This window comes from Ictidomys tridecemlineatus, chromosome 3 (genome assembly GCF_052094955.1).
Source record: "Ictidomys tridecemlineatus isolate mIctTri1 chromosome 3, mIctTri1.hap1, whole genome shotgun sequence".
NCBI classification, from domain to species: Eukaryota; Metazoa; Chordata; class Mammalia; order Rodentia; family Sciuridae; genus Ictidomys; species Ictidomys tridecemlineatus.
This window is the reverse complement of record NC_135479.1, coordinates 36,255,107-36,270,848: the sequence shown is the minus strand read 5'-3', so window position 1 is coordinate 36,270,848 and position 15,742 is coordinate 36,255,107. Positions and strand designations below refer to the sequence as shown.

The 15,742-nt window shown below is 39.0% G+C and overlaps 1 protein-coding gene and 1 non-coding gene across 21 annotated transcripts in view; both read left to right on the top strand.

Moving 5' to 3' along the window:
* The window catches only part of Synrg (synergin gamma), a 69,846-nt gene extending 54,531 nt beyond the window's left edge, over nucleotides 1-15,315 (top strand). For 14 of the 20 annotated variants that reach the window (XM_078042413.1, XM_078042410.1, XM_078042405.1 and 11 more), the window contains 3 exons: nucleotides 9,300-9,410; nucleotides 9,758-9,793; nucleotides 11,088-15,315. In XM_078042413.1, the coding sequence (XP_077898539.1) occupies nucleotides 9,300-9,410; nucleotides 9,758-9,793; nucleotides 11,088-11,219 (279 nt within the window). In that variant the 3' untranslated portion in view covers nucleotides 11,220-15,315. The remainder of the gene's footprint in view (nucleotides 1-9,299; nucleotides 9,411-9,757; nucleotides 9,794-11,087) is intronic. The other 6 variants (XM_078042418.1, XM_078042417.1, XM_078042415.1 and 3 more) reach the window with 1 other exon arrangement.
* LOC120884687 (U2 spliceosomal RNA) lies at nucleotides 2,705-2,887 on the top strand. Its single transcript, XR_005727108.1, has one exon. It is a non-coding gene; the product is annotated as a U2 spliceosomal RNA (small nuclear RNA).
* Nucleotides 15,316-15,742: the final 427 nt, after the last annotated feature.

The window sequence follows — 15,742 nt, the reverse complement described above, 5'->3', positions numbered from 1 at the left end:
TTGCATTTTTTAGATGATTTTCCAGATAGCATTTAATTTTGTAAGAGGCTTTGCAAAATAATAATTTGCTGTTTTTATTTCCATCATGTATAAACTGAGAAAATATATTGGTTATTGACCTTGCACATTTCATATTTGTGATAGATTTATGTACATATATATAGGCTAGTAAACTTTTATCAGTTTTTTCCCTCCTTTATTACTGTCACCTTTTTAATTTCATCGTGCAAAAGTATTATGTATTCATACTTACTCAGTTTGTCTCTTAGGATATTCTTTATTTTACAATAGTCAGAAAGTTATCTTCCTTCTACAGCTGGAATAAATATGTTATTTTTTTTCTTTTTTTTATATTTAAATTTGTGACCCATCTGAAAAGGATTGCAGCTTGCAGCTGTGGTAGAAAGCAATTCTTACTGCTTTGAACTGAGAACCCAGTTGTCCCAACAACATGTATTAAATATTAGCACATCTTCTCACCATTGTTATGTTGCTTCTGGATTACAATATTAAGTTATTAAAGAGTTTACATAGTTTCCAAAATCTCTATTTTGTTCTTTAGAATGATTTTTCAATTTATAACCTAAAATTGTACAACTTGGGTAATTTAAAAAAATAGATAACTCTCCTAGATAATATAATAAGAAATGGAATGCAAACATTTGGAAAGAAGAGATGAAAATATGTTCATTTGGTAATATGGAATTCTTCTAGAGGTTAAATGTGTAAGTTAACAAAAACTCATAGCTGGGCTTTGTGGTACACTCTTGCCATCCCACCTAATTGGGGAGGCTGAGGCAGGAGGATCACAAGTTCAAGGCCAGCCTGGGCAACTTAATAAGACTATCTCAAGAAATAAAAAGGGGGGCTGGGGATGTGGCTCAAGCCGTGGCGCACTCGCCTGGCATGCGTGCGGCCCAGGTTCGATCCTCAGCACTATGTACGAAACAAGGATGTTGTGTTCGCTGATGATTAAAAAATAAATATTAAAATTCTCTCTCTCTCTCCTCCTCTCTCACTCTCTCTTTAAAAAAAAAAAAAAGAAAGAAAGAAAAAGGGCTAGTGATGTAGCTCAGTGGTTCAACTCCCCAGTACCATAAAAATACATTTAAAAAATCATAGTGTTCCTACAAATTAACAAGCGCTGGAAAATATAATGAAAGTGGAAAATCTTTTTTAAGTATTAAATCATTCAGGCCCTCGTCACTACTAAACTTCTGACCTTATAGTTAGAGTGATGATTCCATTTTTAAATTCTGTTTCAATCTCTTTTCTATACCATTACAAGACTGTTCTTTCCAAGATGCAGATCTGATCATGCCATTTAAATCCCATTTAAAATCCTGTAGTGAGCTCACCATGGTCTTCAGGATCAAGTTCAAATTTCTTAGCTCAGTGAAGGTCTTCCTGTAGTTGGACTGCACTTGCCTCACGGTTTGGCTGCCTTTCCCCAAAAGGTGTTCCAAGAGCCCTTCCTGTGTGTGTCCTTAGCACATTTCTCTCAATTCAGTATTTACTGTGCTTATTGATAATTGTGTGTTTTATTTTCATTTGCCCCCGAGCTTGTCAATTCCTTAAAAAGAGGACTGTCTTTTATTTCTTTATTGGTATTCTGACACAGTGTTTGATGGGATTTTTTTTGTTTTAGTAAATGGATAAAGACAATGAAAAGGAAAAATGAAGCAAAGAAAACAAATAGGGAAGATAAGATAAAGCCAAGAATGAAGTTAATTGTACAAAAATGTGTGCTTAAAGTGTTTGTATTTATTATTGGTGAGCTGTACAGTAACATTATGTGTTCTAGGATTTTATAAGACATGGCCAGTTCCATGATTCACTGCGTTCATAACTTAATACTCAGAAGCAGCATAATTACTGCTGGCACTAATATCAGAAAGTAATTTCTTTTGTGAATTCTCATTAGGAGAAAACTTCCAGAAACAACAGCAACAAAAGAAAACTAATGTAACCAACATTATCTTCAAAAAATACCCTTTCAATTAATAAAATAATATGTTTCATTCAGTAGTTTCTTACAGCATCCTCATGGAGGTTGTATAGGAAACTTTTTGCTCTTTATACCATTTCTTCATTTTAGGTAAATAAGCTCCCCATGGACTACTCTGCCATGGTGAGGTGCTTTGAATTTAATACTGCTACCAGCAAAGAGTTGCCATTTGTTCTGTACCTAGACCTGACCTGCTGGGCATTGTGCTATGATCTTTTACATTTAATCCTGGTAACAACCCTAAAGGTCATTAGCATAAACCCTTTTTTTTTTTTTTTTTTTGGTGGTGGTGCTGGGGATTGAATTCAGGACCTTGTGCATGCAAGGCAAGTACTTTGCCAACTGAGCTATCTCCCCTGCCCCCCTAAACCCTATTTTTACAGGTGAAGAAATTAGGGCTCAGAGAAGATAAAACCTGACTGAATCTGACAAATCTGGGATTTGAATCCACATCGTTTTGAAATTATTTCTTCCTGCTATGTTATTTCTAGCTTGCAAGATGCTGAAATAGACTTGTTTCTGCTGTGAAGATTACATGGGACTGTTCCCTTTGAAAGACAGCTGCAGCGGGGCCAGGGTGGAGCTCAGTGGTAGAGCAAGTGTTTAGCATAAACAGGATTCAATTCCCCAGTGCAAAAAAAAAAAAAAAAAAAAATCTTCACTGCACTGTTTTCTTCCACTGAAAAAGTCCCCTAGGTTGCTTTTTGGACTTTTGCCTAAGATCAAGTGTAGTATCTATTTATTACAGTTTAATATATGATATATCCTCTGTCCAAGAACAAAATGTTAAATGGATTTTTGGAGCAGGGAGATGGAGTTAGGACCCTGCTCCACACATCCATCTAATATCATAGTACCTGCAGAAATGGTGCAACCCCTTCAAGGGAACATCAAAAAAATTTTTAAAAAAGAAATAGAAAAAAGTCCCAGGTATAGTGTGCTTCACAGTAGGTCGGGATTCTTGGCTAAGGAAAGCAGGATACACAGTCTTAAATTTCAAATTGGGACTCCTTGGTATTTAAGCTGGATGTTGATGAGGCAAAAAGGTGCTTGCATCTCCCCCCACACACTTCCCTTAAATACTTCCTCTGCCTGTGAACTGAGACTCCCTGTTGGTAGAAGCATTTTCCCCTCTGAGCACCCAGACCAAGAAGGAACTGATACAAAAGAGAAAAGTTACCTAAGCTTTTATCTCATGGATGTGGGTTGAAGTTCAGTAGGTTTGGAACAAAAAAACTTCAATCCTGGAAAACAAAACCAATCAATTTTGCCATATAAAATCTACAAGAAGAGAAAGGACTCTTTTCCTCAGACCTGTAGTCAACTAGAAATCACTCAGCCTCTTTGATCTCACTGCTATCCTGAGTATGATACAGGCTGTTTGTTTGATAATGCCTTTCAGTGTAAACTAAGCAGTGAATTTCAGATTCATTTCCGATTGCTGTGGCATATCAAGAGAACAGTTTAATGATAGCAATTTTTTCTCTTGCCAGTATGTGCAGTGTTTTAGAGAAAACATCTTTACCATGTCTCTGGATGGCAATTCTCAGCTGACAGTAGGTGGCAGTGGTAGACAGAATAATGGCCCCACAAAAATGCCCCCATCCCTGATACCTGTGAAGATGTTACTAGTAATAGTAACTTTGCAGATGGTGATAAGTTAAGTAGCTTCAGGTGGGGAAATGATCCTGGATTATCTGGTTGGGCCTAGTGTCATCCCAAGCAACTTTATAGGAGGAAAGTAGGAGAGTAAGAGGAAGGAAAAAGTCATGAAACAACAGAAGCAGAGAGAAATTGGCAAGTGTTATCCTACTGGTTTTGGAGATGGGACCTGGAGCCAAAGAATGCACAGGCAGTTTCTAGAAGCTAGAAAAGGCAAAGAAAGAGATTCTTCCTTAAAACTTCCTGAAGGAAGGCAGCTCTTCCAAGCCATCTTAGACTCTGACCTCCAAAACTGTAAGAGGGTAAATTTATGTCTTAAGCCTTTAAATTTGCACTAGTTTGTCACAGAAGACTAGAAGAGTATTACACAAAACCTTGTAATGAAACCAATATCCAAAAGTCTAGAATTGCTTTTGAAACGTGTGTAGATCATTCTTCATATCTGTCAACTTAGACCAGGTTATGCTGCAGTAACAAACACCCCCATGCCAATCTTAGCAATATACTACAACCACACTTTTTTTTTTTCTTGCTCATGCTGTGTGTTCATGTCAAGTTCCAGGGGGCTCTATGCCACGTTCTTCTCACTCAGAGACCCAGGTAGACAGAACCTCTACCATGTGAAATAGAGGAAGGGTCTAGGACCTAACATGACAGATAGCACATTACTCTTAAAGGCATCCTTTCAGAGGTAATACATGTGACTTACGGTCTGTTGACCATGGCAAGTTACATGGCCATGCCTGATTTCAAGGAAACAGAGAAGATCAGGGTATCACTTTTCCAGAAAAGGAGACTGAGAATGTTGGTAAGGAATACTAATTACCACCAAACTCTTCTTTCTTAATAATGATTTTCTTGGACACCATTTTAGCAGGTCATTACTAGCAAAGGATTCAATACTGTGTATCTCAGTCTAACTCTGGGACTTGTCAGTATAAGCAGGTCATATATAATATGTTTTTTAAAAATCCTTGCTAAATACATGAAACATCTTCTAATTAAAGTAAATAATCATGGTGGCCTGTTGAAAGCATAACTTCAGCAACTGATTGGTGTCAAACTGCTACATTCACTACAGTAATCCCCTGCTTATAGAGGTGTATTTAGGAAGGTTAATTTTGTCATTTGAAAGATTAATTTGATCACAGGGTAATTTATGCAGAGCCTTATGATTTTCATTGGAGATTACAGTATGACCTTTTCCTCCACTTTTCTAATGCCCTCAGTAAACAGATATTAAAGGGCTTTTATTAATTTGATTTCAAATTCACAGTTTTCCCAGATTCTAATTATTTCTCAAATAGTCCTGATTCAGTAAGATGATGAATGTCTGTAATGTAGATGACGGAGATGTAAATGTATTTTTAACTTCTTTGGAAAGCTTTAGTTTATTTAAATCATTTAAGTGAATGATTGTGATAGTCATTTAGACTATTTTTTACTTTCTGGAGCAGTTTTATTTTTTGGTCTGTTGTTGTTTGGTTGATTGTTTTTGGTGTGGTGCTAGGAATCAAATCCTTCAAAGTACATTTTTCAGTATCTATGAGAGTCTCAACACCGACTAAGGAAGTAAGGTAGCGCAAGTGAAATTATTACCATTTGCAGATGATAGAACTGGAGAACAAACAAGTAACAGTACCAGTCGCTCGACATTTGACCAAAGTGCCCATGCTTACACTAAAAAAGGAAAGGGAGAGAAGAAAATTTATCCTCTGACTTGGCTAAGGCCATGTGAGTTTACTGCAGAATCCTCTGAATATAATTGAAACACCACACACACACACACACACACACACACACACACACACACACACACACACACACACACCACACATTTTTCCTGCCCTACCTGGAGTTTAAGAAAAATTTGTGAAACTACTTAATACTTTGTTATTTCAGAATAGAAAGGGATAGAGAAACATGATACGTAGTTCACACATTTTTCTAGGAAGAAGATGTTTTTTTTTTTTTTTTCTCTAGGGAAGAAAACTAAAAGTATATAATACAGCTTTCCTTTATTGTTCAAAAAGAGTCTGGTAACCCTCTGTGGTTCAACCTAGAGTAACTTCAGAAAATGTAGCTACTACTTTGGTAGGAATTTGCCATCATCCCGGATCACCTCAGTGTCCATGAGGATAAACCAACGCAGTGCCAGGTTCCCAGGTCCTTGACCACTTGGACGCAGGGCCTTTGTGTCCACTTGCTGGCTTCACCTGCGTGCATGATCTCTGGGGACTGTGTTCCCGTGTCAGATTGCAGTGCGTCTGCAGTCCTCAGTTCAGACAGCTGACTTTCTGAGCCCAGCCCCGCTGGCAAGCCTCCACTCTCCCCACACTCCACCTGCACTGCCCTTGTTCTTGGTTCTTAGGACAGGACACTGCCTGGACCATTTACTTTGTTCCTTTCAAGTCCTGTCTTCACTTCCTTTCCCACTTGCTTAATCCCTGTGTGCATGACTCCCTCCCTTCAGTCAGGCTCATCAGACAGCCAGCCCAGCTATGTGCAGCCATTTTCCTTCTCACAGCCAGTCTGACCCACTGCTGGTACAGGGACTCCCACCACCGCAGTTTGCTGCCCTTGATCAGTTCTCAAGGCCACTGCCATTTATATGCTACTGATAATCTCACCACCTCCTATAGAGAGAGGACAGGCCCTCTGAGTTTCCTCCCATTGCAGTGGTGTGTTGGAACCAACTCTTCCAGCTTATAAGAACTGATTGTTATATTTTCAGGAATTTTGTAAGTCGGTTGTTAAGCACAACCATTATTAAAAATTATATAAATCTGCAGTTAAAAAGTAAGAACAGAGGTTAAAAAAATACTAAAAAAAAAAAGACAAATACTCAAGACTCTCTAGTTCTTTTATTTTACTATTATCTAGCCTTGTGGGTTATTTATGTTCGTCATAGGACAACCAACTGTCTCTGTTTGCTCAGGACTAAGGAATTTCTTCAGTGCTAAAACCAGAACAGTCTTCCACAAACCAAGATAATTAGTCACCACAGAATATTGTATAACATGATGCAGATGCTAGGTAATGATATGATTGTACATCTCTTCCCAGTTCCTTGTTCATTGACATCACTTTTAAAAGCTTGAAATCAGCCATGGTGGGAGTATTTGTATCATGGAAACCTGCAAATGATTTATATATCAGGGTTGCTTTTTTTTTTTTTTTTTGCTGATTATTTAGATTTAAAAAAGTGTCAGAGAAGCCCAGTATGGTGGTGCATGTCTGTAATCCCAGAGGTTTACATGCCTGTAATCCTCCTGCTGAGGCAGGAGGATGGCAAATTCAAGGCCAGTCTCAGCAATTTAGCAAGGCCCTAAGCAATTTCATAAGACCCTGTCTCAACAAATAAAAAGGGCCGGGGTTATGGCTTAGGGATTAAGCACCTCTGGGTTCAATCCCTGTACCAAAAATCAAAAAAATATTAACGTGCATTAAATTTAAGCATGCTGTGTGTGTAGGGATTGTATTGTGAATACCACAAAGTTGAGAAAATATTCCCCAATGTTCAGCAAAGAAGTTACTCAGTCTTTGACAGATGGGTGAAGTTCTGAGATAATGTCTTTGTTGTTTCACTTTAGTCTTAATCTTTAACATGAAAATATCAACCAGTATTTATTTCAAAACTACACATTTGTGAAAGTAACCAAAGAGTGACTATGAATCCAAGAGTTGGCAAAATCAAAGAAAACATTCCATGAGAAACAATTGACTGATGGAATTTACAATAAAGATGATTATATATTTTATTATTTGTAAACTATTTGCTGCACACCCTTTATGGCAGTTAAGTTTATAGTAAATTGTGAGTGTTTGTATGCATGCTATTTTCTTGTTGTAAGATCAGTTCTTGATGGCAGGGAATGGGACGATTTTGCTTCTAAGGAAGCCAAGGATGCTGCTGAACACCCTACCATGCAGGGCAGAGCCCCTGCAACAAACGATTATCCAGCCTAAAATGTCAGAAAATAAATTGCTTTAGATATTTTAAAAGCTTCTTCAGGGCTTAGCGTGTGGCTCAGTGGTAGAATACTTGCCTAGCATGTGTGAGGGTTAGATTATCACTACCTCATATAAATAAATGAATAAAGTAAAGGTCTATCAACATCTAAAAAAAATATTTAAAAGAATCAAACTTCTTCACATTAAGGGTCGAACACTTCTAACTGGGTATGGTGGTGCATGCCTGTAATCCCAGAGGCTCAGGAGGCTAAGGAAGGAGGAACTCAAATTCAAGGCCAGCCCCAGTAACTTAGACCTAGTCTGAAAAAATAAGAATGGCTAGGGATGTAGCTCAGGGGTTAAGAGCCCCTGGGTTCAATCCTGAGTACCAAAAAAGGAAAGAAATTGACAACTTTCCAAAATAAAGACCTTGCCCTCTTAATCACTATATTCCATATTTCATAGATTTATTTTGGAGGAGTGCATTGGATAACTCCTATAAAGAGTGAGCATAATAGCTTGGCATGGGGCGCATGCCTGTAATCCCAGCGGCTTTGGAAGCTGAGACCCTGTTTCTAAATAAAATACAAAATAGGGCTGGGGGTGGGGCTCAGTGGTCTAGTGCCTCTGAGTTCAATCACTGGTACAAAAAAAAAAAAAACACAAAAGCAAGGCTTGACTTTTAGATCTTGGAGTATTGACCTCCAGCTGCTGACTTTTCAAATCTCATTCTCAGGACTAGGCCCAGCCAGCCAGCCACCTGCACACACAGCAGCTGACCTTAGCTGTCCCACAGCAACTCCAGCTTCAGCTCAGCTGTACCAAATTGAACTCTTCTCCCACCCTCTACCCACAAGCCTGATCCTCCTCTTACATCCAACAGATCGCTCAGTCCTTGATTCCACTGCCTTCAAAGCTTTTCCATGTGTCCATTCTCTTCTCTTCCCCACTGTTACTGCCATAGCTCTAAGCTTTAGTATGTCCCCTTGATTGCTATAGCAGCCTTCTAACAGGCTATACCTTGAGGATGGCCACCCTCAACTCATTGCCTACCGCGCAGCCAGAAGGATCCTGCTGTGATCTGGTTACAATGCTCCTTACATCCCTTTGAAGGCCCTTGTGTTCTAACCTCACCTCCTCCTGCCTTTCATAAGCATGACTCCCACCCTCTAGCTTCTTGCCCACATCCATGCTTAGAGGTCTTTGCCTTGTGCCACTTAATACATTTAATACCCTTTGCTCCCCTACCTCACCCAACACATCCCATCTGTACTCGGCCAAGATGATTCCAAGTTCTAGGAAGCATTGCCTGACCTCAGGCTCCTTATCCTGAAGTTGAGCGAGGTGCCCCTCCCCTTGTCCTGGTACTCAGTGCTTGCCTCTGAGTAAGCACTGGCTACAATTATGACCCTGAATTGCCTGATACCCACCTGACCCCTCTGTAGACCATGAGTCCTCAAAGTACAAGGAGTATTTTTTTACTCGTGGTGGCATTCCTACTACCTAGAAAATAGCAGGTATTTGGCAAGTGCTTGGGGGAAAAAAAAAAAACTATGATGGTATTAGAGACTTGGCTTAATTTGGTGCCAGACCTCCGGAGGATGAATGATAAGGGAGTGAAACAAACAGCATTTGAAATTCCTGGACTCTTACCCATTTGTCTTGTCACTTACAGCCAGATGAAAATTCCCTGGATTTTTCTTCTTGTATGCTGCGACCTGGGATTAAAAATGCTCAGGAACTTGCTTGTGGGGTGTGCCTCTTAAATGTGGATTCTAGGAGCCGGGTAAGTCGTATGCCTTCCAAAGAGGGCAGAGTGCTTCCCTAACTTGACCTGGGTGACAACATCATGTAGCATGCTTCAGTGCAAGGTTTGTGACTACAGGTGGGGATTTGAAAAAAATCGCAAAAGCCGAGGTAGTAGGGAATACCTTTCTTTCCAGGGGCAGTCGGGGGTGCTGTTGAAGGAGCAGATATGGTTCTTCCCTTTCTAATAAGCATGCTATGCTGTCTGCATTGCACCCTGGGGTGGAAAAGAGGAAAGGTTTCCTATGAGTATTTATGTGGAGGCCCTGTTTTGGGGTTTTTTTTTTTTTTTTTTTTTTTGACCTTATGGTTTCAACATTATTTCAGAAAGAAGAGAAGCCTGCAGAAGAACATCCTAAAAAAGTATGAACCAGTTACACATTATCTTAGCGTGTCCATCTTAATTTTGAGTGTGGAAGGCAAACAGACGATTCTGTTGCCATCCTGGTTCCAATCATGATCCTTTACTGAGTCATCTCTGTTCCCATAATGTTTGATTGAATCAACTAACATATCTGTGTGGACCACTGCTGTCTTGTTTGCATGCTTGTGTCTCATAATTGGCTTCTGGTGTTATAGCTATTTTTCTCTGCAGTGAACAGGGTAACAGAATGAGCAACTTCTGGAAGACTGGAAGTTGTAGTGACACACAGAATGAGATCAGAGAGCTTCAGGAATTAGCTGTTAACAGACAAAAACAAATCCATTGGGTTTTAGAGTTTTATTTACTTACTTTTAGCATTTTAGGAAACTAATCACAGGAAGTGGTCCAGGTTGGTACTACTTTTCCCCAGTTGACTGTAACCTACCTTTAGAAATCACTAATCTGGAAATAAGTCTTGTGTATTTAATGTTCATTATTTTTTATAAACCCTATACCTGTTGGGACTTTTTAACTACAGTAGTCTCCCCTTGTCCTAAAAGAATATATTCCAAGATACCTAGGGGATACCTGAACCTCAGATAGTACTGAGCCCAACATATGCCATGTTTTTTTCTATATGCACATACCTATGATAAAGTTTAACGTAAGAGAATAGTTTCAATAACAAAATAATTATAGCAATACACTATAATAAAAGTTAGGTGAATGTGGTTTTGCTCTCTCAAAAGAGTGAGGATGGGTGTTCATTTTGTGGAACCACAGTTCACTGTGGATAACGGAAACTGCAGAATGCAGAACTGCAAATAAGAGGGACTGTTCCTATTGGCATTAGACCTAAGAGTTGTTGATTCTTTTCTAACTCTCCTATAATTTTTCTGCCATAAATGGACTGTAATCAGCCACAGAATTTTAAGGGGTTACAATTAGAGGGCATCCTTCAGCACAGTAAGGGATGACAATTATCTGTGGCCGTTGATAATTTTAGTTCCGTGTCATGATCTCTCCCCAATCCCCACAGCCTCTGTCTGCCTTTTCTAGGAAAGACTTGGCCTTCTTTTGCTGAAACTAGGTTGAATAGTAACAATTTTTCTACCTTTAATTAGCAGTAAATAATTTTGTTACTTGAATTCCCGTAGCTACTTACTCAGCTTTTGTGTGTGTGCCATTCAGGCCTCAGCCTCTGTGACACCTGGTGAGGTGTATGTGTTGGTTGCTGATAAGCACTTGGGAGCAGAAAACACCTGACTTGCCCCACATCTCTATTTCCTGCAGGCGTTCAACTCAGAAACAGACAGTTTCAAGCTGGCCTATGGAGGGCACCAGTATCACGCCAGCTGTGCAAATTTCTGGATCAACTGTGTTGAACCAAAGCCTCCTGGTCTCATCCTGCCTGACTTGCTCTGAAAAGGTCCTTTAGGAAGCACTGTTTTGTTTTTGTGTTTTTTCTGTCACACCTCTGAGGGTGACAGGATCAATAAACAGAATATGAGTACTGCAAGGTTCACCTGCATGGATCTATGAATTCCCCAAGAGGTAAAGAAAACGCAGTGGAAGTTCCCCGTCATTCCTATAGACCACCTTTGATCTCTGATTCCTACTGCCAATCTCTTGGATTTGAGATAAAATTGCCTACCTAAACCACATGTGACAACAGAAGTTCACTCATTTATTTCTAGTTCTCTTAAAGATGTTTGAAAATATGGACCACAGTTTTCTTTAAAGAATATTTTGCTGCTGCAGTACTGAAACTGTGAAGAATTTGAAATTTGAAGAAAAATAACTTATTATTGTGGTACTGGTATTGGCAGGACTGTTCAAGCCAGTGCTTATTTTATGTCTAGAACATGTGGTCCTGTGAAGTAGAACGCATTTCTCTGCATTTAGTTTGTAAATATCTGTAATGAATAAACTGGAAATTGTGATTAAATTGATACTCTATGTTCTTAAAGAAAAAAACTTTGCTCATCTCCATTGGACAGTAGCGGGCAGTGAAGGCAGATGTACCATCTTTGTTGTCACAACTGAACCTCTGACCCTTGTCACCTTTCAAGAAAACTCTTTCCCAAAACATGCCTGAGTCCTTTGCAGTGGAGAGGAGCATCCACTTCTGACAGAGGCCCCAAACCTGCACATCAGGATGAATATGCTTCCCCTTTGAAGCCTTCATTGAAAACCATTTTTGCCCCACAAAAAAGCTAGTTATTTTTCCAGACAAGATCTGGAAAGGCTGTGAAACAAAATCTCTCTGCAGTGACATCTCTCCACATTTCCAAAGATGACTGCATAGGGGCCAGCACTGCATATCTGTGAGAGATCTGAAAATTAACTCAGGGTGAGAGAGGAACTCCCAGCCTAGTGAGCAGGATAGTAAGATACGTGTCTATTTATGGTAGAGATACATGTCGTAGAAGCATGGAAGGAAATTGTTCATCAACCTCACTAAATTTTAGAAGGAAAAGGCTCATGTTCTCTGGTGTAAAATTTTCTTTGCTGCTTATACCGAATGCATAAAATCAGAGGACCCAGAGCCAAATGTTAAAGGCTGTTATTTCTTAGAAGAATGGACCAATCTAGGACACATATTTCTCTGTTGCTTTTGTGCTCCATGAAGATATTTTGGATCTAGTATGTTTCACTTTGTATGACTTAGGCTTTCTGACCTAGGCTTGTTTTTTATTTGTAAACTTTGAGAAGGTTGCATTTTTTTGTCTGGATATCTGCTGTTTTTACATAATTGTTTTCTCTTTTTGGGACAACACTTGGAGGAATTGTGCTGTTTCATCTTACACCTTTTACGTATTCTTTTAAGAAAGTTGTAGAACATTTTAAACAGCTGTTGATGTGGCTTCTGCTTTACCCTACTGTATACAGGGTGCACAGAGAAGTGTTGATAAGATAAGTCTGTTTTTCTCATTTGCTCTGAATGATGCCATCTCCAGCTATTTATAACTGAGATGGCTTTCTGATTTGTCACCTAGAGCCTTGTGCCTTTGCAAGGTGAGTGTGGTGTCTGTAACGGGACAGGTAGGCTGGTGTTTAGCAGACCTTTCCTGAGGTCTCTGCCCCACTTCATCCTGGACTGCAACAGTTTTCATTATGGCACTAAAATAACACGCAGGCTTAACTGTCTTGCAGATTCCATAATAGAATCTACCTTAGCAAGAATGTTTCCCAGTTTGATGGAACTTATATTGCTGAAATACTTTGGGGAGAAGGCTGTATGGACACAGTGGCCTATATCAATGATATTTTTTAAAGTACCTGTTCACTAGATTGGTTTCTCTTCTTAGATTGACTCTAGAATGCATTAGATTAAATTCCTGCATGTAATCACAGCTGTTTATCAAGTGTGATAGGTTCAGTGACTTTTCTTCAGGTGTCAGAAGAAAATTCAGTAGATGTCAACAAAAACCTTTTGTGATGAAAAGTGTTCACTACTTTTTAATATCTGCTTAATACTTGAAATGTTTAGTTACCTACCACCAATAAGGATTCGCTAAGTGTGGAATACCATCAGGCTGATTTTTCCTTGTACATGTTTGTTAAAATGACTCATCATTGCGTTCAGCCTCACCTCGGCTCCTGTTAGCCAAGAGCCCAGTGTCCTTGGAAACAGTAACCAAGGTTATGTATTTCCATACTGTGTATTGTGTCGGGCAGCTTCACCTCACTGCTTGAATGGTGATTAATAAGCACTTTTCTTTTTGGCACTGCATTTTAGCTTTAAAATTTCTATGGCTTATTGTGTAATTTAATTTTTGTCTGGACACGCTTGAGATAGAAAAGTACAAGGTATACTAGGACAGTTTCCATGTTTTTCCTATGGTTACTAGTTAACATTGTATATGGGTTGCATATTCTAAATTATTTGAATATTTTGTGTATATATACATATTGTGGGCACTTTGGGCGTTTTGTTTTTTGGTCTGATTTGTTAAAGATATGTTCTACTTTCCTATTTAATTAGTATGTTTCTAAAGCTATAAAAAGATTATGAGGAGCTATATGACCTATACGTTTGAAATGCTTCCTCTATACTGGGACCACTATGAAAATTCCCCTTTTATACCTTCTAGGTCAAACACGTTACTTTGTGTGAACAGCTAATAAACTGACATTTTCAAAGATATTTGCCATTTAGAAGGGAGCATTATAGTCTGTTGTAGACCTTTCTGGCAAATGTTAGAATGCAGGGCAAGTTTAGCCTATTTTGTTTAGGGTGGGGAGTATTTCTTTGGAGAAGAATAAAATAAAAATTTTCAAATAAAAATATTGAAAAGCCCTTAGGTCAAGCTGAAAAAAAAAAAAGTCTTAAATAGCCCTTGGGTGAAAAATGCTTTACAAATACCTTTCTAACAAAATATATCAAAATTTTTTCTTAATTCCATTCTTCATGTTGATGTGTAAGAAAGTGGTTTTTTTTGAAAAAGCATTTATGGGGGTGCATCTCATTATTTTGAGTGGTGGCCATATTAACCAGTGCTGTACATCCACAGTGAAATAAGTTGGTGTGATGTGGAATTTGGTCCTGTATTTTAAAAGATGGTATGGCTTTTTCCCCTTTGCTTACATTTTAATAAACAATTGCCCTAACTGCCATGTTTAGACGTTATAAAGATTGATCTCTAAAATATTGTCAAGGTTTATTCTGAATTAAGCATGTGTTAAGCTTCTCTAACAGAAAAGCCAACTGTAGAAAAATCTCAAGCTACTAGTCTTTTGGTCTTTTCTAACAGGTGTGGAGGCACACACCTGTAACCCTAGCTTCTCAGGAGGCGGAAGCAGGACTCCAAGTTCAGGACCAGCCTATGAAACTCGGTGAGACCGTCTCAAAATAAAACAGGCTGGAGAGGCAGCTCAAAGGGAGAGCACCCCTGGGTTTAATCCCCAATAACATGCACATGCAAAGTAAGCAGAATGAATTAAGGCCAAAGCACTTAGGTTATCAGGCTTCATGAACGCAAAGAAAGCTCTTAGTCACAGCTCAGTAGTGGAGTTTGCTGGGATTTCTACAGGAAATTTTCTTTAATAATACCTGTAACCAGCTGTTTTCCTCATAGTACAATGATAGTCTTTGTAACAGCTCAAAAATAATCAGTTCTCAAACTGGGCTTCCTAATAGAATCAATCTCTGGATTTTATCTTTGATCATGTGCTAATGTTAATTTGTGTTCCTTTGAATTTCCATATAAACTTTAATTTTCCTGTTTAGGCAAGAATGATGTACTTTTATAAGAGTGGGCAAATGGTATAAAACAAGGTAGGATTTTTAGATGGAAAACCATTGCCACAAAGCAGGTAAAATCAGGAAATTTTATCTTTGACTTTGTTTGTCTAAACATGTGCCTACCTGCTGGCCTGTCAGTGGCTTCCTGCCAAAACAGACCAAGTAAAATGAGGCAGTGATGGGACTTTCCTGCTGTGTGGTACAGATTTCTGGATGACTCTCTCATTCAAAACAAGGGGCAACCTGGTCATTAAACTTCTATCCCAACTCTCATGGATTGTGTTGTCGAATTTATTGGGAAGCAGGAAACTGGGTGACATATCTAAAGTTAAAGGAAGCCATTATTTGCTTATCATTTATACTTAAGGTTTGGTTTAGAACATTTTTGTGTTAACAAAAGGTATGTGTCTGCTTCACTATTAAGAACTGATTTCTTTAGCCAGGCGTGGTGATGCACACCTGTAACACCAGTGGCTCCGGAAGCTAAGACAGGATCATGAGTTCAAAGCCAGCCTCAGCAAAAGTGAGGACTAAAGAACTCAGTGAGACCCTGTCTTTAAATAAAATACAGTAGGGCTGGGGATGTGGCTCAGTGATATAGTGCTTACCTAGCATGTGTGAGGCACTGGGTTCAATTATCAGCACCACAAAATAAAGGTCCATTCTCTCTCACACACACAAAATAGGGCTGGCGATGTAG